The sequence below is a fragment of the Ochotona princeps genome, chromosome 10 (genome assembly GCF_030435755.1).
Source record: "Ochotona princeps isolate mOchPri1 chromosome 10, mOchPri1.hap1, whole genome shotgun sequence".
NCBI classification, from domain to species: domain Eukaryota; kingdom Metazoa; phylum Chordata; class Mammalia; order Lagomorpha; family Ochotonidae; genus Ochotona; species Ochotona princeps.
In genome coordinates, this window is record NC_080841.1 from 2,053,058 (window position 1) to 2,073,838 (window position 20,781).

The 20,781-nt window shown below is 47.9% G+C and overlaps 1 protein-coding gene across 1 annotated transcript in view; it reads left to right on the forward strand.

Annotated features, from left to right (window-relative positions):
* HMCN1 (hemicentin 1) overlaps positions 1-20,781 on the forward strand; it is a 366,339-nt gene that overhangs the window by 184,684 nt on the left and 160,874 nt on the right. Inside the window, exons 20-30 of the mRNA XM_036495278.2 lie at positions 588-700; positions 4,095-4,254; positions 4,840-5,008; positions 7,376-7,503; positions 9,661-9,933; positions 10,774-10,869; positions 12,784-12,978; positions 14,212-14,342; positions 14,436-14,583; positions 14,831-14,957; positions 19,064-19,218. Coding sequence (XP_036351171.2) covers positions 588-700; positions 4,095-4,254; positions 4,840-5,008; positions 7,376-7,503; positions 9,661-9,933; positions 10,774-10,869; positions 12,784-12,978; positions 14,212-14,342; positions 14,436-14,583; positions 14,831-14,957; positions 19,064-19,218 — 1,695 coding nt within the window. The remainder of the gene's footprint in view (positions 1-587; positions 701-4,094; positions 4,255-4,839; positions 5,009-7,375; positions 7,504-9,660; positions 9,934-10,773; positions 10,870-12,783; positions 12,979-14,211; positions 14,343-14,435; positions 14,584-14,830; positions 14,958-19,063; positions 19,219-20,781) is intronic.

Below are 20,781 nucleotides of genomic sequence, written 5' to 3' on the forward strand. Positions count from 1 at the left end.
GGAAAACAGTGGAGGATGACCCAAGTGCCTGGGCCCCTCCCACCCATGTGGGAGACTCAGATGAAGTTCCTGGCTCAAGGCTTTGGTGTGGTTGATGCAGTTATTTGGTAATTGAACCTGCGGATGGAAGATCTTTGTCTGTCTCTCTTGCTCTCTCTCTCCATCCCTCTCTCCCCCCTCCTTCTCTTCCCCCTTCTTCTACCTCTTGCTCGTCTCTCTGATCCCTTCTTCTTCTCTCTTCTGTCTCTTAAACTCTGCCTTTCAAATAAATGAAATAAATCTCAAAAAGTTGTTCTTCTATTCAATGTGCGACTCTCAAGGTATAGTTCTAACGTTTCCAGGACGAAAATGAATTTTCTTTTATTTCTGTTAGCAAAGATATCACCTGCTCTTCACTTGCTCTTTGGTTTTTGGTTTTTATTAAATTTGTGTGGATCCTGACTCATATATCCTTCGTTTAACACATCCCTTTACAGGGATTACCTTGCTACAGAAAATGCCGAGTCATTTCTTGTTTGGGTAAGTGTTTAGGTGATACTGAAACTGTAAAAAGTAGAGTGGTTGCTCAGCTTCGCCTTCCCTTGCAGTCCTGCCGACCATTCAGCATGGGCAGCAGACACTCAGCACCATCGAAGGCGTCCCCGTGACGCTGCCGTGCAGAGCAAGTGGCATTCCGCAGCCCACCATCACCTGGTCCAAGGTAAAGACTACATCCAGTCCTGTTCCCCGTCGAACACAAAGGGGTGTGCGATAGGAAAGCAGTCCCCAGAGACTCACCCGAGGTGGGGTGGGCTCCCTAACAGGCGTGGCTGGACTGGCTGCTTCCAGCTGAAGATATGAGCTTTTCCCAGCCAGGGCCTCTCCATGAGTCCCTCTGAGAAGGCACACCCTGCCAGTGCTGGCCGCCTGTGTACAGCCGAGGAGCCTCCCGGGACTTCAGATGAAGATTTGAGTGCAGGAAATCCCCTGGCATGGTGTGAGGCCCTGTCCTCTAGAGCCGTGCTAAGATTGGGAGGGTGTGGTACCTCATTGATGTTTTAATTTGGATTTCCCTTATTGCCAGGGAACTTGAGCATTTTTTCATATGTTTATTTGCCATTTGGGTTTGTTCCTTTGTGAAGTGTCTGCCCATTTCCCGTGCCCATTTCTTGAGTGGGTTGTTTGTTTTGACATTTTGGTTGTTTTGTAGCTCTTTGTATATTCTGGATATTAGCCCTCTATCACCTATGTCGTGTGCGAAGATCTTCTCCCATTCTGTGGGTTGCCTTTTTACTTTGTTGATTGTTTCTCTAGCTGTACAGAAGCTTCTTAGTTTGATGAGGTCCCAATTGTTTATTTTGGTCTTGATTTCTACTGCATCTGGAGTCTTTTTTAGGAAGTGAGGGCCTACCCCTAAGTGTTCCAGTGTGTTTCCAACATTTTCTTCCAAAAGTTTGAAGGTTTCTGGATGTAGGTTTAGATCTGTTATCCATTTAGATCTGATCTTAGTGTATGGTGAGAGATGTGGATCTATTTTTTTGTTTCTGCAGGCTATCAACCAGTTGTCCCAGCAGCATTTATTGAACAGACCTTCCCATTTGCCTGGGTTGTCATTTGTCTTTTTGTCAAAGATTATTTGGCTGTATCTGTGGGGTTTCCTTCTGGCGTTTCTATTCTGCTCCATTGATCTTCCTCTCTATCTTTGTGCCAGTACCACGCTGTTTTGATAACCACTGCCCTATAGTATGTCCAGAGGTCCGGAACTGTGATTCCCCCTGCTAACTTCCTGTTCTTCAGGATAGTTCTAGCTATCCGTGGTTTTGACTGGCCCACATGAATAAAAGCACCAACGACACTTGTTGGCGAGGTTGCGGGGAAAAGGGAACCCTACTCCACTGCTGGTGGGGCTGCAGGCTGGTACAGCCTCTATGGAAATCAGTATGGAGAATATTCAAACAACTCAAATTCAACATACCGTATGATCCAGCAATAGCACTCCTAGGAATATATCCAGAACACTTGTTCTATGAGAAACCAACATGTACTCCTATGTTCATAGCAGCACAATCAGTAATTGCAAAAACATGGAAACAACCAAAATGCCCATCAAAAGAGGATTGGATAAGAAAGCTATGGTTCATCTACTCCATGGAATACTACTCAGCTATTAAAAAAAACAAAATGCAGTTCTTTGTGGCCAAATGGGCCAAACTGGAAACCATAATGCTAAGGGAAATGAGCCAATCCCAAAAGGTTAAATACCACATGTCTGCCTTAATTTAAGATGATATGATGTTATGTATAACATGTTATGTTTTGAATGTTATATGTTGTGTATAAACTAAAATTGAAGTATAGGTGAGGTGGTCACAGAAGGTGGCTGGGAACCCGCATTTACTTTTAACATATTGGTTACTCATTACTATCTCAATTAATTCCATAATGATGTAAATTTTTGCTGATGGTATGTTGGAGCTTTCAATTGACTGGGATGATACTCTGCTGGCTCTGTCATCAGACCAGAGAGGGTATACCTAAGAAGCCGTTGAACTTGGCGGGACAATAAGATGCTGGACTCTATGTTTGGTATACGCTTGCAATGGGGAAATCTCAACTGAACTTTAGCTGTGGTTATGCAATAAGGTGGAGGAATCCACCATGGTGGGAGGGTTTGGGGAGGGGTGGGGAGAACCCAAGTATCTATGTAACTGTGTCACATAATACAATGTAATTACTGAAGTTAAATAATAAATAATTAAAAAAAAAAAAAAAAAGATTGGGAGGGTGTGAGGCCAGGACAAGAAGTGGAAGAGAGTCTTAGAACATGTTCTGCACCAAGAAAAGTTCTAGAAGCACAGGCTGTGCTTCAGAAGTGTTCACTGTCGCGTCACTGGTAGACGATTGCACCAAACACCTGCCAAGGTCCCTCCCACCTGATGTCGTAGCCTGGGTTTCCCTTTTTGTACCACATGACCGTGGGACCGTCACGACTATCTAACATACGCAAATTCGTTTCCCTCTGTCCAGTCTTGTATTTGGTACCTTCTACCTGTGTTTTAGAAGTGAGAAAAAAACCAATTTCCTGAGGAAACCATTTTCTATCTTTGAAAACCAAAAAGGTGTTATACTAGCTGAAATGTTATTTGAATCTATCAAATATGAAGTATAAAATGGTGATACAGTAGTGAAAAGCCTCATTTGCATAATCTACAACTTACAGGCTTTGAGAAATAGGAGTAAATTGGTGTTGACATCTGCTTGAATACAGAAAGTTTGCCATTTTTGTGTTTTAGACAAGAGCGCAGTGGCGGAGCTGCTCCCCAAAGCTCACAGAATATGACACCGAGTAGAAGTTTAGCACGTCTTAAGGAAATTGCATAAAGGATGTCTTTCTGGACTGGCTGCTGTGTGGTTGCCAGACACAGAGGTTAAGAATCTGGGCTTCTTCAGAGCCTAACTGCTGGGTTCCAGTACCAGCACCCCGCTACCGGTTCTGGGATCCAGAGGAAGCTGCTGCCCTCTCACTGGGTTCCGACACTCAGTTGTGAGATGTGGCCTGTGCCGCTCCCTGGGTGGCAGAGGACTGTGTGGGAGCTAGAGCAGGGCGCCCACGTGCCTCCTCAGAGCGTTTGGGTTGAAATCCCAGCTCCGGCTCTGGCTCTGGTGTCCTGCCAGTGCAGGCCCGGGAGGCAAAGACCATGGCTGAGCTACCTGGGTTCGTGCCACAGCCCAAGAGATCCTGGATCTGAGGAATAAAGCAGTGGATGGAAGATTGTCTCTCATTGCAAGCCAAGGTCGATCCACGTGGAGTGCTCTAGAGTGTTCCCTGGCTTCCCTGTCCCCTGTCCCAGCCGTCCCGTTCCTCCTCTCCTCCTCTCCCCTTCCAAGCAGCTCCGGAAGGAAGAGCGCATGGTTTGGTGTGGAGAAAACGGCACTGTCAGTACTTTGATTTGTCTGTTTTTCTTACAAGAAACTCTTTTCAGTTTAACATCTAAAAAAAACAGACATTTTCTCCCTTGTCAATCAGTGGTTTTCATTTTCTCTTCTTCTTCCAGATATGAAATTACCCCTTTATTATCTTTAGAAAATAACTCTTGGTTCCTTGTGTTTCGCAGCAGGGAGAGCCTATTGCCATCGACGGTGCAAGGTTCTCAGCAGGGGCTGAAGGCAGTCTGTCGGTGCTGTCGCCTGGGGCCCAGGAGAGCGGGGAGTACGTGTGCACGGCCACCAACGCAGCTGGCCACGCCAGGAGGAAGGTGCAGCTCACTGTCTATGGTGAGGGCTGGCAGCAGTGTTTCCCTTGGTCAGGGCTCTCTTCCAAAGCCAACGCTGGATGGCTGTACCCCGGAAGGGAGTTGTTCCCCTTCAAGTTTGTATTTGGTATAAAAATGCATCTTCACTGCCAATCCAAATCACCCCCGAGGGTCTGTCTTGAAGGGAAGTAATTGCATAGTCGTTTGGAAAATTTTTATGGTGTTTTCCCAAGAAGTATGCCTATTACACCCAACCCTCTTCACGTTATTTAAAATTCCCGGCACAGCCGAACCCCAGCTATGTCTCGGGTGTTGCTGTGCCCGGAGGGGTGACTTTCCCAGGAGGCCGGCTCCAGGAGGGCACGTCAGCAGAGTGCCCAGCTGTGTTCTGAACGGCTTTGCTGAAAAGGAGCCCGCTCACCCTTCTCCCTTTTGCTCTCATAATGAACATATTAATGGAAAATTGCAGATAGGTCCAGAAACTTGGGAATAAGCAGCAACTGTTAATAAATTAATGAGGACCGTGGGCGTCCATATTTGAATGCAGATTGAACTGTGCTTTGTTTTCAATGTATGCCTTCCCTTGCAAAGTGTGTGTTTCTTTTAGTAAGACCCCGAGTGTTTGGAGAGCAGCGAGGACCGTCACATGAGCAGCCCGTGGAGATCTCCATCCTGGCAGGGGAGGAGGCGACTCTCCCATGTGAAGTGAAGAGCCTTCCCCCACCCGTCATCACTTGGGCCAAGGAGACCCAGCTCATCTCGCCTTTCTCTCCAAGGTAGGAGGCCTGAGCTGCCTTGGAACCGCAGAAACAGGCTTCCTGTCACAGGTGGCCATGCCTGTTCAGATTGCCTGATGTCTCAGGCAGAAAAACAAAACTTGGAAATTTGAGGTAACTCAATGCGCATCTACCTGTTAACGTCAGAAATGCAAGCCTCCGCTTGGCTGTAATCTCCCAGTTTATTCGGGAGTTACTGCAGTGGAGTGGTCTGCAGGTAGGTTTTGGGAGCCCATGTGTGGTGTGCACAGAACTCTTCTCCCCTGGACACCATAACCCCCCAGAAGGGCCAGCTGCTGTGCTCTGGCCTTCACTGGATAGGGGAGTCTTGTAGATGAACCCCGACCCACTGAGTGCATCCAGGGGCAGGCAGGCAGGCTGCAGGAAGTATGCCCCGAGTGGAGGGCTGGGCCTCTGCCGCAGTGTAGATGTGAGTTCAGATTCGTGCTGGCACTTCGAGCCTGTCCCGGAACTGCCAGCTAAGTTGTTGCTGGGTGTCCTGACCCTCCTGTCTTCGTGCCTGTGAGGACAGTGATGGTGTCCGCTCTGCAACCTCATGCTCTGATTGTCTAGTGGAGTCTCCAGTACCGGAAGTCTCTAGTGGAGTAAACTACAGTCTCAGCCATTGTCTGCTGGACTCACCGATAGATGATTCTAGCGACGCAGGCTTCTGCTGGCACAATTTTCCTACCACTGCGAGCAGAAAAATAAAGAATGACTTTAGGTAACATTATGGTCTCTTTGAAAATAGCTGTTTCTTGAATATCTTTGAGTAAAAATACAGTGTTACAGATAAGCTTGACTTCTAGCATTCACTTTCCAAATTAGAATTTATTTTGTTTCTCCCGGGGCAAACACTGCCATAAACTTAGTGTACATCTTACATGCCATCATTAACGTCTGCAATGCTGCGTACTGCTCTGTGTGTTTTAATTTTTTTGCATGTCTGTGTATCACTTTGCCATTGTAGCATGCTTTACAATGCGAGCATTTAACCACTGCTGCAAGGCAGATTCAGTTTGTTTATTTTGGCTTCTGTATTTTATTTGTCCATTCCCCTGTTTGTGGACATTCTAGTTCTTTCTTGCCGTTTTTTATTAAGTGTGAGCAGTCACAGCTTTTCGGTGACTCTCATTTTATCCTCCCTGTCTTTGGGAAGAGCTGCGGATTTGAGAGTGGATTCCTGCTCTGTGAGGGCTGGGAGCTCTCCGGGGCCTGGTGCTGACCGACCTGCCAACAGGAGCACGTGTCCTCTGCTGTCCGCTCAGTCAGGCCGTTGGCCCACACATCTCTGCCAGTTGGTGGCTGGGAAATGGCTTCCAGTGAGCAGAGAGCACGTGGCCTGTTTGTTGGCTGTTGTCTGATTCGTGAGTCCCTCAGTTTCCTGTGGGGCGTTCTAGAAACTTGTGTTTTCCCTGTGGTGTGTAGAAAGCGGGTCTTCATTCTTGGTATCAGTTGGCGTGTGTGTGTGCTGAGAAGTCTAAGTTAATCACAGTGGCTTAGAGTCTGTTTACACATAGCCTTTGGTTGTACACATTTTACATTTTAAAGCAGTTCACTGTTTAGGTGCTTTTTTAGACTTGTGTTTTTTTTTGTGTGTTCCTTAGTAAGATTCTAAACTTAACCATGAATGTATTAATCAACCTTGAGTAGTGTTGTGACTGCACTGCCGTATTCTCCTTTGGAAAGCCGACCACCTTGCAGCGTTCTGAGGAGTCCTGCTTTCCTCTGACACATGCAGGCACACGGTGACTCCTTAAGCCACTGGAAACCTCTGTCTCTAACGTTTATCTGTTTGTGTGTCTCTGGGCCAGTAACTCACTTTGCTTGCTTTAGCTTTACAAGATATTTTTTATATTGGATAGATCTCTCTACCTTCTGTATGTCCTAAAAGGATCTGAACAGAATTTAATCCAGTAACGTTCATCTGTTGGTCATTCCAGTTGCTGTTACTTGTTTTGAAGAATAGATGGAAAATGTTTGAGAGCATCAGTACCTTCTTCATGTCTTTATCTCAGTGTGCTGTGTTATGAAGCAGTGGAGGAAAAATACTCAAGAAGAAATTCTGAGAGTACTGAAATAATGCATTTGCTTGGTGTACCTGTAACTTAAGAGATGATCAATTATTTGGTCATTTCAGATCGTTAGATTAGACTTAGAGGTAGAAGAAGTGAATTCTGTGTAAGAATATCATACAGAATATGTAAAACAATTACAGAAATTCCTGACTTTAAGGTGTGTAGGGATGCATCACAGATGGGAGACAAGCTTCAGGACCTGCTGCAGAGTGGGCCCCTTAGCCTGAAGTCCAGCTGGCGGGGAGTAGATGACCCCTGTCCTTCAGCGTCCTGTGTGCTTTCCCTTTAGACACACGTTCCTCTCCTCTGGGTCCATGAAGATCGCCGAGACCCGCATGGCAGACACCGGCATGTATCTGTGCGTTGCCACCAACATTGCTGGCAGCGTGACTCAGTCTGTGAAGTTAAATGTCCATGGTGAGTTTTCCGGGAAAGGTATGCACATTCATTTTCTGGTTTTCCATCAAGGACCTTGTATGCTCTGAACTAACCCACAATAGCTTCCAGGTAGCTCCCTTTCAGCTGTTTGGTCTCATTAATGTCATTATAATTGGCCATGTGAGGATGGTCCACAGTAGTGACAACGAGTTTCCAGTGGGTTTCCCCTTCATCGTCCTATCCAACATGCTCAGAACTTTCGCCTCCATTATTTCACCTCTTGCAAACACCTTTCTTCCAGTTCCACATAAATGAATTAGGTCATTGTTGCTGCAACTGACAAATGGCATTCGTAATTGTGTCATGAGCTATCTTGTTCCTCGTGAGCGCACCAGTCAACCACCTAATGGAATTTTCCTTTCTTTTCTTCGTTGTAAATTGAATGTAGAGGATCCTTTGTAGCAGTCTCCCTTTCTGCGTTAGACCAGCATGATGCTTCAACTGCTGTGGGAAGGGGACGCATGCTTATCTTAAACTGGAGTAACATCCTCTTTCACTTCTGAGAAGTGGAGGTCATGGCATGTCCCTCTCTGAAAAGGCACTCACTTTGCAGGAGATAGGGCCACAGCAGGTGCCACACGGCCAGTAGCCTGTACACAGTGTCCACTGGCAGGAGAGGTCACACCTGTTTGCTGTGAGGACTTGCTGCAAGCATTTCTACAAACCAATGTTAGAATGTTAAAAAAAAAAAAGTCTGTGGAAGATGTTCATGAAAGAAGAATTATGCAGGAGTTTCAGATTGTTTTGCCCCCAAATGAGCATCTCATAACTGCATTTTTCATAAACTGGCTACGGTGCCCGTATATTGAACGTCCTGTTCCCTGGGTTCATTGACTCCATTGCCACTCTCTGATTAGTCTGCTGTATCTTGCCATTCAGCACGCCCAAATGATGGATCCCTCAGCCCCTTTGGCACAGCACCTACGCAAAGCCAGGCAGAGTGTGGGTGCAAGGTGTTCAGGTAGCAGAACAGGAGTCCTGGGACAGCTTAACCTGATTTCCTCCTCGGATTGTCCCTGTGGTGCTATCCTGTTGACCAGATTTGAGACCAGATGGAAGCCTGTCATTTATATTACTCCAGGGCGTTCATTTAGTACCTTACCTCTCTAACCTTCATTCTTCTCTTTCATAAAACAATAATTTGGTCTGGCATTGTAGCACAGAGGGTTAAGCCACTGCGTATGACATTAGCATCCATATCAAAAGATGGTTTCCAGTCCTAATTGTTCCACTTCTGATCCAGCTTCCTGCCAATGTATCTGGAAAGACAGAAGGTGGCCCAAGTACTTGGGTCCCTGTCACATGGGCTTCCCAGGTGAAATTCCTGGCTCCTGATTTTAGCTGGACCTACGTCTGGTTGCTGTGGCCATTGGGGAATTAATCGAGGGATGGAAGAGCTGTTTCTCCCTGTGTATTGCTCTTATTTTTGAAAAAAAAAGTTTTAAAAAAAGATAACAATACTATCAAATTTAGAAGGCGGTTGTTACAACCTTTACAAAGGGCTCACTCATGGAGTCCCTGGAACAGGATGGAAGAAAGGGCCTTTTTAAGGACGTATGGGGGATAATTCGCATACCTGTGCTGCCAGGGATTCAGCGGTGCACAGCACAAGTGTGGAAAGCAGGGCTTCCTTGGCAGTATTTGGGTGGATTCTTTGTGTGGATTTCTGAAGGGAGGCCATCCGAGGCTGGTGACCAAGGCCGAGGTTCCCTGTGGAATGGGTGAGCTTTCCAACAGGCTTCCTAACTTCCTGCGCCGAGGACAGAGGCAGGAGCACGGGGCAGATGGGTGTCACATTTTGCTTTCTCCCAAAATTACCCAGATTGCCTTGTACTGGGGCATTTAAACCCAAAATTCATGACATCTTAGAAATATTTGCTGTCCCTGCAGTTTGAAAGTAGGAGTTTTGTGTTTACTGTTTCTCATCACCCCTGAAGGTCCTTGCAATGGCCCCTGCATTCTGAAGGGGACAGGCTGCAACGTGCCCTCTGGCTCTGCCTCCAACCCACAGCCGTACCAGTCCAAGCCCTGGTTTCAAAGCTCCATACAGGGCTTTTCCACCTTGCCGCTTCTCGATGAGAGTCCTCATTCAGATGGCTTCAGCTTAATCCATGTTCTCTCTGGTGCTGTTTCCAGTGCCTCCAAAGATACAGCGTGGCCCTAAACATGTGAAAGTGCAGGTTGGGCAGAGTGTGAACATACCCTGTAGTGCACAAGGGACGCCGCCTCCCGTGGTCTCCTGGGTGAAGGAGGGAAGGAGTGTGCCTCTGGATGGGGTGTGGCCCCTCAGCCGGCCTGACGGAACTCTGAGCTTTGACCGTGCCACGCTGTCCGACGCCGGCCTTTACACCTGTGTGGCCACGAACATAGCAGGCAGTGATGAAGTGGAGACGACGCTGCTTGTCCAAGGTGCTTTATGATGGAGAACATGCGTGTGGTGGGCACAGGGCGTAGGGTTGGTGTGAGCGTACTGTAGCCTGGGGTCACTTTGGGAAGTGCTCTCTCCAAAGGTGGTGTTAAGTAGCACCTGATTAAGTGGGAACATGGGCCATGAGTCCTGTTACTCGAGCTGGGAGCCCAGCTTAGTGACTTGAGAGTTCAGAGAAGACTGTGAGAAGCTGCAGTTGAGGAAGTGATACACGCGGCGGGGAATTTCAGATGAGTGCTCTTTGGGGGAGGGAAGTTTTGACTGAAAAAGGTGAGGACAGAGGGCTGCAGACCCCTGTGGGGAAAGCTCAGGGAAAAGAGTGGAGTTGGAGCCAGGAAATGAAGGGAAAGGACCCAACAAGTACCTGGGGCAGAGTCCCTGGGACGTGTGGAGGGTTGGAGCTGAGGAGTGGGAAGGTGGGGGTCTCAAGAGAGACTGGCAGATGCTTTCACGGAACAAGTGAGAGCTTGCTGGAGAGCGGGGAAGGTTAATTGGTCGAGAGCAGGAATATGGACACACAGGGTACAGTGTGACTGGATGGGAGGGTCAGGAGAAAAAGACCAGAAAATGGATGAGTAGAGCTGGGTGCCTTAACTGAGGGAAGAGCAAACAAAACCAAATCAAGGCAAGCGTGAGATAGGTTTTGTTTCAGAAAGTTTGAGTTTGAGGTCCCTGGGTCACCTCTAGGTATAAATGGCAGGCAGCTGGAAATGGGGATCCTGTTTAAAAGAGTAGTTAGAGTACAGGCGGGTGATGACGCCTCTGCAGCATTTGAAGTTGTCCAAGGAAAGGCTGTGATTATGTGTGTGTTTTTCCGGTAGAGCCGCCCACAGTGGAAGTTCTGGAGCCTCCATTTAACACTCCATTCCAAGAAAGGGTGGCCAATCAACGCATTGCATTTCCATGTCCTGCAAAAGGTGTGTAATACCCAGAACTGTTTTGAACCCAAATGGTCATCATCTCTATGAAATTCCACTGTCAGTCCTTATTCTGGCACTTCAGTATAATAAAAGCTAATCCCTCTTTCACAAACAGCTCACCAAATAAGCATTTTTCCCTCGCAGGAATTTTTATTTTATTTAATGCAGATGTTGCCTTCTTTCAAGCTTGTTGAGTCTGTTTTCCCTTCACTTTGGTGGGTTTTTTTTTTTTTCAGTATGCTGTTTCTCTCAAGTATGACAGCCAGAGGCATTCAGAATATTCCAGATTTGCCTCAGCTAGAAGTATAAGTTGCTACTCTCCTTTCCTTCTGAACATCTATATTCTGGAAACACCTCTTCTCCTACGCCCACTTGGAGCTGGTCATCCCAGCACCAGGTTGTAACTTGTGCTGCTGAAGCCTGTCCACACTCTGCTCACAATAGAGTACTACTGTACCGCTCAGATGTGCACAGGCTCAGAAACTGTTACCCTCCCTCTGGGTGCTGGATCCGTGGTTCGTGACACCCTCTGCTTCAGCTGCAGCCATGACAGGCAGGCAGAGCCTCGCCGTGTCCCTCTGAGCCTCTCTAAGGGCTGTGGTCCCCGACACCCTGAGTGCTCCCACGTGTGCAGCTGTGCTCACAGCTGTCTCTGTGCCAAGCTCTGGCCTGTCTCTCAGCTGTAACTGTCACAAATGATTACTCCATTTCTGCCAACACTAAAATAAGATAACCTAGCAGGCTTTTAGTGTACTTCTCATGGTGTGAATGAAGGAAGCCGGGTCTGGTACAAAGCCTCTAGGAGGTGACGTGCGTGTGTGGCTTAATGCAACACACCCAGCGGTGGTGCTCTCCCCGTGTTCTCGTGGGACCTTGGACTGTTGAGCTGGACTCTTTGCCTTCCCTGCTCTACTTTGAAAACTCTTGCTCATTCATTTTCACCCGGAGTGTAATCCTTGAGTTCATCGGGAGTGCCCAGCTGCGTTTGTATCGTGTTTTGCTGTGAATTCCGTCTTGCTTATGCTGGTTACATTAGAGATTCTGATCGAGTTTCGCCTCAGTGACATTCTGTGGCATTCCTGCCATTCTGGATTCACTGTTTAGTATTTCTGTCATTTAATGTGGGATCATTAACAGAGTCTTGTAATATTAATTATCGTTAAGCAGATATTTGAGTGCGTAGAATACTCCTTGGCACATTATTTTGTTTATTCTTAGTGCCAAGTGCTTTGTTTACTTCCAGCATGCATTTCTGGCTCTACTGTTTACAGCAGCTTTGTCATTTTTATTTGTTAGCACATCATTCCCGTCCATTCTGTCAGTTAGAAATAAATCCAGGCAAGCAATTCTGCTCACTGCTTTCCTAATTTTTTCCCCAAGAATTGAGCTACTAGCCTTGATTTAACGGAGTGAGATTTCTAGAAGATGTGTTGATAGGAGTTCCTTATCTACCGTCTCAGGCCTTGTAAAAATATGAGAAGACATGTATTCTGTACGTCAGTCCTGCACTCTGGTTAGGCGGCCATCCCGATATCTTGCTTCTGTTCTGTCTTTACCTCTGCACCTGCTCAGTTGGATGAATACATTTTCATTTTCTGCTTTTCTCTAATTCCCAAAGGGAATGTCCACTCTCCTCTTGGGTGGTCTGATGAAAACAACTCTGATAAACTTCACACCAGGAACTTGAGGGTTCAGGACTGGTCACGGATAGGAGCATGGCATCCCACAGCCGCTTCAGGTTTCCATGCCAGGAGAAATACACAGTATAGAAAATGTACAGTGTATTAAAGTACATAGTACCTGTAGGTGCAAATTATAGTCACAACAAAGATCTTAATTCTTCTTGATACTCTTAATAGCGATGTCAAACTTTTTTGATAAAATGTCATCAGGCTTTCATTTCTCATCTAGGCACACCTAAGCCCACCATCACATGGCTACACAATGGCCAACAGCTGACTGGCAGAGAGCCTGGCATTTCAATCCTGGAAGGCGGTGCATTGTTGGTGATTGCATCTGTTGCACCCTCTGATCGTGGCGACTACATCTGTGTAGCAGTCAGTGAAGCCGGAGCCACAGAGAGGAAATACAACCTCCAAGTCCATGGTAAGGATAGTAATGCCAGGGTCACCTGACGGGATAGCCAGGTTCTCAGCTCTGACCTACTGAAATCATTTTCTCAGTGTGGATTTGTCTGTTTCATATTAATGTGAATGTATGTGCTGACAAACAGAAACTGGTGTTCTGACCATGTTTACTTATTAGACTTAGAAACGTGTGTCCCCTTGGACTGTAACTGTACATTATTCAACATTCAAGTGGTAGGAACAGATGGACAGTAAAATGCCCCTAAGCCCGAGCTGGACATCTATTTATGCCCCACACTGCAGGGAAGTTACTGCTCTGCGGGTGTGTGTGTGTTTAGGTATGTACAGGGCAGCAGGGATTTTATTTTATTCTCTTTTCACTTGTGAAAGTTGTGCACATAGTAGAACATGGTACAAATTACCCTCTACCCTGTTTCACCAAATAATATCTTAGGAATTATTCAGTACTCCTAACTCTATCTGTAGTATGTGACTGTGTAGTTACATAGTGACTCATTTTCCTTGCTTTATTAATTATGAGTGTTGGAGTTGTTACTAGTTGTTTGTTCTGTATGACTGTGCAATAGAAATCTTGTACGTATACCATTTTATGTAAGTAAAAGGCCCTATGAATGTGAGATTTGATGACTGTTGACTTTTATGGGCACTAGGAAATGCTCCCATCAGCGGAGAAATGAGTCTGTTGTGACTTAGAGTCAGACCCCGGGGGCCCTTCTGCAGTGCAGTGAGTTCAGTCACCGTCTGCGACACCAGTGTCCACAGCGGAGCACTGGCCCGAGTCCGGGCTGCACTGCTTCTGATCCGTCTCCCTGCTGGTGCACCTTGGAAAGCGCCTGGCTTCGTTCATCCCCATGAGAGATTCTGCTTTTTCTTAGTTTTTTTTTTCCCTTTATATCACTCTGCCATTTCAAATAAATAAGTCTTTTTTAAAAAAATATTAGGACCCTCCCCATCACAACTTGTGTTTTGAGTGGTGTGTAAGTTAAATGTGCTCTGCATTAATTTTATCCTGAATTCTGCCATGAACTTAGGACCCTGAAATAGTAGGAGTGAGGATTGATTTCTGCATGTAAGTACAGTGATCAAGGCTTCTACAATAAGTGTAGGCTTAATAGGACTAGCTTTGCTACCCAACAGATATCTGAGAATCTGTTTCCTCAGGCTCTTTGTAAAGAAACCTTAGAAACCACATTTGCTGCACTAAGCTGTCCGCGACTCCTGTTTTCTGCAGTTCCTCCTGTAATTAAAGAGAAAGAGCAAGTGGCCAACCTGTCGGTGCTGGTGAGTCAGCTGACCAGCCTGTCCTGTGAGGCGGAAGGAGCGCCGCCCCCCATGGTGATGTGGTATAAAGATGGCGTCCTGGTAAGGGGCCCTGCTCTGCACTTTTGACTTCTGGTTTTAGTTGTGCGTTGTCATTCGGATGGGAATCACGCTGACCCTGGGCCCTGCCTCCAGGTGACTGAGAGCAGCACCGTTCGGACCACGAACAACGGGAGGACGCTGAAGCTGCTCACGGCCACGGCTGAGGACACGGGGCGCTATTCCTGCAAGGCGGTGAACGTGGCAGGCACTTCTCAGAAGGACTTTAACATCAATGTGCTCGGTTAGGATATGTTTTTTTAAATTGTAAAGATGTATTTATTTTACTTGAAAGGCAGAATTACAGAGAGACCAAGAGAGACCAAGAGATCTTCCATCTGCTGGTTGACTCCTGCCAGAGATGAACTTGTTCAAAGCTGGGACCAGTGGGTTCTTCCAGATCTCCAGTATCGGTTGCAGGGGTCCAAAGTCTCGTAGATATTTATGATAAAAATCTTGTAGATTTTTATGATAAAATGTCTTTGTTTCAGTTCCACCCAGCGTGACAGGTGCCAGCTCCACAGATGATGTCACTGTCATCCTCAGCCACAATGTCACCCTCGAATGTCTGGTCACAGGGACTCCCTTTCCCGACATTCACTGGTTCAAAGATGGCAAGTGAGTACCTTCCCTGTGTGTGCTGCACAGTTCACAGCTGTGTGTGGCACGAGTCACAGAAGTGAGCGTATAAAAATAATTACGTAAAACTTTGTGCCGATCAGTAAGGAAGATAAGCAACACTGAAAGGTAATGAAAAATGTATACAAGGTATGAACAGACAAGTTAAATATAGTTAGGCAATAAGCATGCTGAAAAATGATCCTCAATAATTTGATAATACTAAGTGGAGAACAGTTTTGGTTTTTGCTAACCATACTGACAAAAAATGTAAAGGTTTGGTTCTAAGAATGACACGTACTTTAATACCCGTGATATTTTCTGCATTAAAATAAAGCTATGGCCGATCATATGAAGTGAGCATTTTCTAGTAATAGAAAGACCTCCTTTACAATTCTATGCAAGCCTCTTGTGGCATAGCTATGCTTCAATATGTGTTATTACAGAAGTATTCATAGACATTACAGTGTTATCTTACGTCAATTAGAACTGTTCATATCTTAAGTGCTTTTCTAAAAACTTATTTATCATTTATTTGAAATTCAGACTTACAGAGAGATTCTCCTTCTAGGTTTGCTCCCCAAATGGTAGCAGTACCAACACTGGGCCGGGTCAAAGCCAGGTGCCAGGAACTTCATCCACATCTCCCCATGGGTGCAGTCACTGCCATATTTGGGTTAACTATACCAGGGTGCAAGCATAGTTGCCTATTATATTTTTCTTTTTAAAGATGCATGGGGAAGTTGAGGAACACTGAGCCAGGACACATTGCTGCAGCCCCCAGAGGCGGTGGGGGGGAGGTTGAGGAACACTGAGCCAGGACACATTGCTCCAGCCCCCAGAGGCGGTGGGGGGCAGGGGAGAAAGGTGGTGGCTGCAGATGGCCCAGGGAAAGGAGTTTGGAGACATGTTGGAGGAGGAGCAGGTGAGGACATGTTTGAACAGGGGAGGAACGACTTCTGGGTCTTTCGCAGACCAGGCCACTGCACTTGCAGACAGCTGAGACAGAGTGGTTTAGAGGGGGGAGCTGGAGGGCATGTCTGGGTCAGGCCAAGGCACCCGCCCATGTGGGAGACCTGAACTGGGATAAATAGCATCACCTGTTACCTGCTGCCTGCTGGCACACACCACAGCTGAGGCTGGGGTCATGCCTGGCCAGATTAGGCTGTAGTACCTGCCTGTGAGTGTCAGAGCAGGGTTGGGCCATGTCAGGCTGGGTCACAGAACCCACCAGAACATCAGAGAACTGCTCTGGAGGCAGATTCCATAGAGGACTTGTGGGGATTGCCTCCATGGGACTGTAGCACTTGCCAGTTTACACGGAGAGCTTGGTGTGGTAACTAGATGAGCAAGGCTGGACCATGAAACTCGCCTCGCGTTTGTGGGAGCTGAGGCTGGGAGGAGGCCTGGCTGGGCCAGGCTGCAGCACTCAGTGATACATGCAGAGGCCAAGACTGAGGGAAGACCATGCTAAGCAGAGTTATAGCACCTGCCAGCATGAGTGGGATCCTAGATGGGAGCAAGCCCGGTAGGGGAACTTTGGGAACTTCGCTGTTAGGCTGCAGGTTTCTCAGGTGAGTGAGAGAGCCTGGGCTGGGGGCAAGCCAGACCAAACTGGGTTATAGTACTCTGTATGAGCCAGGTCTGGGTCGGACTGGGCTGGGCCAGTCTAGAGTACAAGTGAGAACCAGGGCTGGGTGTAGGTCAGCTGAGCTGGAATGCAGCATGAACCAGAGCACCACCAGCCTGACCTAGGCTGTAGCACCTGAGACTGAGGGCAGGCTGTCTCAAACTGGGTCGACCACCCACTGGCAAATGCAAGACACAGGGTTTGGAGCAGGCCTGGTAGCGAAACTTTGGAGATTCCTTTGCTGGGCCACAGCTTCCACAGGTGAGTGTGAGAGCTGGGACTAGGGATGGGTCAGGTTGGGTTAGTCTTCTGCACCTACTGGCATGCTCAAGAGCCAGAATGGATGCGGGCCAGCCAGGTTCGGCCACAGCACCTTCTGGCAACTGCCAGGACTGGGTATGAGTCTTGTCAGACTGGACCACAATGTACCCTGGCAGGTGCAAGATCTGGGGCTCAGAGGAAGCCTGCTGGGGAAACTGTGGTGCACTCCCCTGCTGGGCTGCAGCTCCCATAGGTGAGCATGAGAGCCAGGGCTGGCATAGGCCAGACTGATCATGGCAGCAGCACCCATTGGCTTACATGTGGGCTGGGTCTGGGAGTGTTGTGGCTGAGTAAAACTGCAACACCCATGGATGTGCACAAGAGCCAGATGAGATGCAGGACAGACTAGGGTGGGCTTCAGCTAATGCTGGCACATGTGGAAACCTGTGCCGGGTACAAGGCTGCTAAGGATTACTGGAGGTCATCCCAACTGCTGGTGTAAGTGAAGACTAGGCCATTGGCGGGCTGGGTTGGGCTAGGTGTCAGCACCTGTCAGTTCGCATGAGAGATGGGGCTGGAGGCATAACTGGCCAGGCAGATTCGTCCACCAGTATGTGTGTTGGCTGGTGCACGGGACAGGCTGAACATGACCCTGCACTGGGTCAAGTCTGACATCACCCCAAGGTGAGGTTTCTTGGGAGACTTCCCAACTAGATGGCTGTGCTCACCACTACCCACATGGAAAGTCACAATATATGTGCTATAGCCCTAGAGTACATGTATTGAGACTGATGGCCAGTGCAGTGGACAGCATGCCCAGATGTGCAGGGGCACATGACAGTCTGCTCTTCTAGCCCAGCAGTCAGAGGATGGAAGGCGGACAGATTAGATGCTCTCCTGGCCAGGCTTTGCAACATGTTCCTGGGCCTGTGGATGTACTCTAAGGTGGACCTGGTCAGCCAGTCAACCGTAGAAAGATGTCTCAACCATGTGCAAAGAAGGAGATGACATCTCAGAACTCTCAGAAACACCCGACACCCTCAGAACCCTCTTCCCCACATCAGGGTCTCTAAGGCATCATCAGAGGATCGTCCCCCAACCCCAGGTGCTGATGTCAGTGCGACAACAAGAAGAGGCCCCCCTTCCCTCCCTCTCTCCCTCTCTATTTCTCTTCGTCTCCGTTAATTCTGCCTTTAAAAAATATATAAGAAAAATAAATAAAACAAGTAGTATTAGACAAATTCAGCTTGAAACAGGGAAACTTCATCTCAAAGTGATGATTATCAAACTTCTATTAAAGTGGTTTAATAGTTTTATTCTGAATAGGAACATTAATTGTATAGTACTTTTTAAATCAGCTGATTCCCTTTTTCACCATTTCAAAGTTTTATTTAAATTATTTTCTTATTAAGGATCTGTTCTTTTTAATTATTTTTCCTAGTTATTTGAGAGAGGGAGAGAGTGCATGCTCCCATCTGCTGACTAACTGTGTCTGCAGTGGCCAGGACTGGGGCAGAGACAGGCCAGGGGCCATGGCCTCAGGCAGGGAGCCCAGTCAGAGTCCCTCCCTGTCTCAGCCGGAGCCAGGAGCAGAGATGCCCACCCATAGGTGTGGGACTCAGGACCCACTGCTGCGTGGAGGACACGGGGTCCACGTCCCTAGGCCCACATGCTGCGTGGGGGACACGGGGTCCACGTCCCTAGGCCCACATGCTGCGTGGAGGACCCGGGGTCCACGTCCCTAGGCCCACATGCTGCGTGGAGGACACGGGGTCCACGTCCCTAGGCCCACATGCTGCGTGGGGGACACGGGGTCCACATCCCTAGGCCCACATGCTGCGTGGGGGACCCGGGGTCCACGTCCCTAGGCCCACATGCTGCGTGGAGGACTTGGGGTCTACGTCCCTAGGTCCAGGCCTGTGTTGGTGTGGGTTTACTAGAAGCCTACCCTCAGGCCTGGGGAGGAGAAGGAGATGGAAGGACACATGTCGCATTCACGCAGGACAAATCTGGATTCTCAGCGAGTACTTCTGAATGCGAGTTGCCAGTGAGTGTCACCTGAGAGCTTGAAGACCTCACGTTCACTCTGAACTCCAAGCAAGTCAGGCAGTTGATGCGTGTTTTTAAGGTCATGTTGCTGAAGGATTTTTTTTGGTTGTGATGAATACGCCTGGAAAACATGTAAAAGCTTATGGGATAACTTTATTTTTCCTAGGCCTTTGTTTTTGGAGGATCCTAATATTGAACTTGTGGACAGAGGACAAATCTTACATGTGAAGAACGCACGGAGAAGTGACAAGGGACGCTACCAGTGCGCCGTGTCCAATGCAGCCGGCAAACAGGTCAAGGAGATGAAGCTGTCTGTCTACCGTAAGTGTGATGTGGCTGGGCTTTCTGCCACCTCGCCTCTCGCGGTGGGCTGACAAGCTGGGTTTCCTCGGGGGTGGCCGCCTCTCTGACTCGCCCCACTTGTCTGGAGTGCTGCTCCAGGAGCAGAGGCCTGGCCTAACATGGCTCTGGCTGGTGCACCCTACCCACTTTCAGTGGAATTCAAGTTTGGATTTTTTTTTCATGTGCTCAGTGATTTCTGTATGTTCTTGCTTGACAGATCAAAAATTTCCTAATTGATCAGCTTAGAAATCAGATGTGTAGATCTTTGGCTTTTTTTTTTTTTTTTTTTGAAGCATTGTGTAAAAAGGTAGAGCTACTTGAAGCAGAGTAAAGCAGAATGGAGTGGAGGGTGTGTGGACAGTTGAACTGCCCCATTTGTTACTCTGGACCCTGCTCCTGATCCCATGGTCCTGTTTCCAGTGCTTGGCGCTGTACCGCCCTGCTTTCCCAGCTGTGGACGCTGGGGAGAGTGTGCTGGCCAGAGTTGTGTCTGATGAGCAGAGCCAGGAGTGAGCCCGCGAAGGTCCTGTCGCAGGCAGAGTTACACGGGAGAGAGGCAGAGTTCAGTCTGCCATGCCACCTGGCAGGGCTGTGCCCACTTCCTGCCTGTCGCATTTGCAGTGTGGTGCTCTGACAAAGTGCAGGGACTCCTGAATGACTTCTCTCAGGGTTCCCGGTCCGGGCAGCCATCACTTCCTGTCTTGTCTTACTCTTTCATTTCCTGCCCAGCATGGATCAACATCTGTTCAATCACTTTGTAACATTTATTTGTTACACTTTCTAGCTATTTCTCTCCAAGGATCTAAGCTTTTTAAAATTTTTATTTATTTGAAAGAGTTAAAGGGTGAGAGGGAGAGAGTGCCCCTGTCTTCTGGTTCACTTCCATGCTGGCCAGGACTGAGCAGAAAGCCAGGAGCCTCATCCAGGTCTCCTGCTTGGTTGATAGGAACCCGAATACTTCCCACCCAAACCATTAGCAGGGAGCCAGACTAGAAGTGGAGCAACCAGGACATGAACCAGCACTCATATGGGATGCTGATGTCAGAGGCAGTGGCTTTACCCACTAAGCCACAGTACTGACCCCAGAATCTAAACAGTTCCTCCTCCTCTTTTTATATCTCCTCCTACTTCCTCTCCTTAAGTCAGAGTTACAGAGAGACAGAAAAGCAGATTTCCCACCTGGCTCATTCCTCTGATGGTTGCATTAGCCAGGACTGGGCCAGACCAGAGCCACAAGCTTCATCCGGGTCTCCTGTATGGGTGGCAGCAACACTAATACTTAGGCTAAGCCACCACCAGGAAGTTGTGTTTGAAAGTGGATCATCTGGGACTTGGCTGGAGTCCATGTGAGATGCCAGCGTCACAGGCAGGCAGCATGACCTGCTGGGCCCACGCTGGCCTTATGACCATAAACTCAAGAGCAGATATTAGTTGGCATGTTCCCCACTGTAGTGCCTGGTGGAAAGCAGCTCCCAATAATTACTGGGTGAAAAATTAGAAATATTTGCTGAAATAGTGGTTTAGTGTTACTCTCTGGTACCA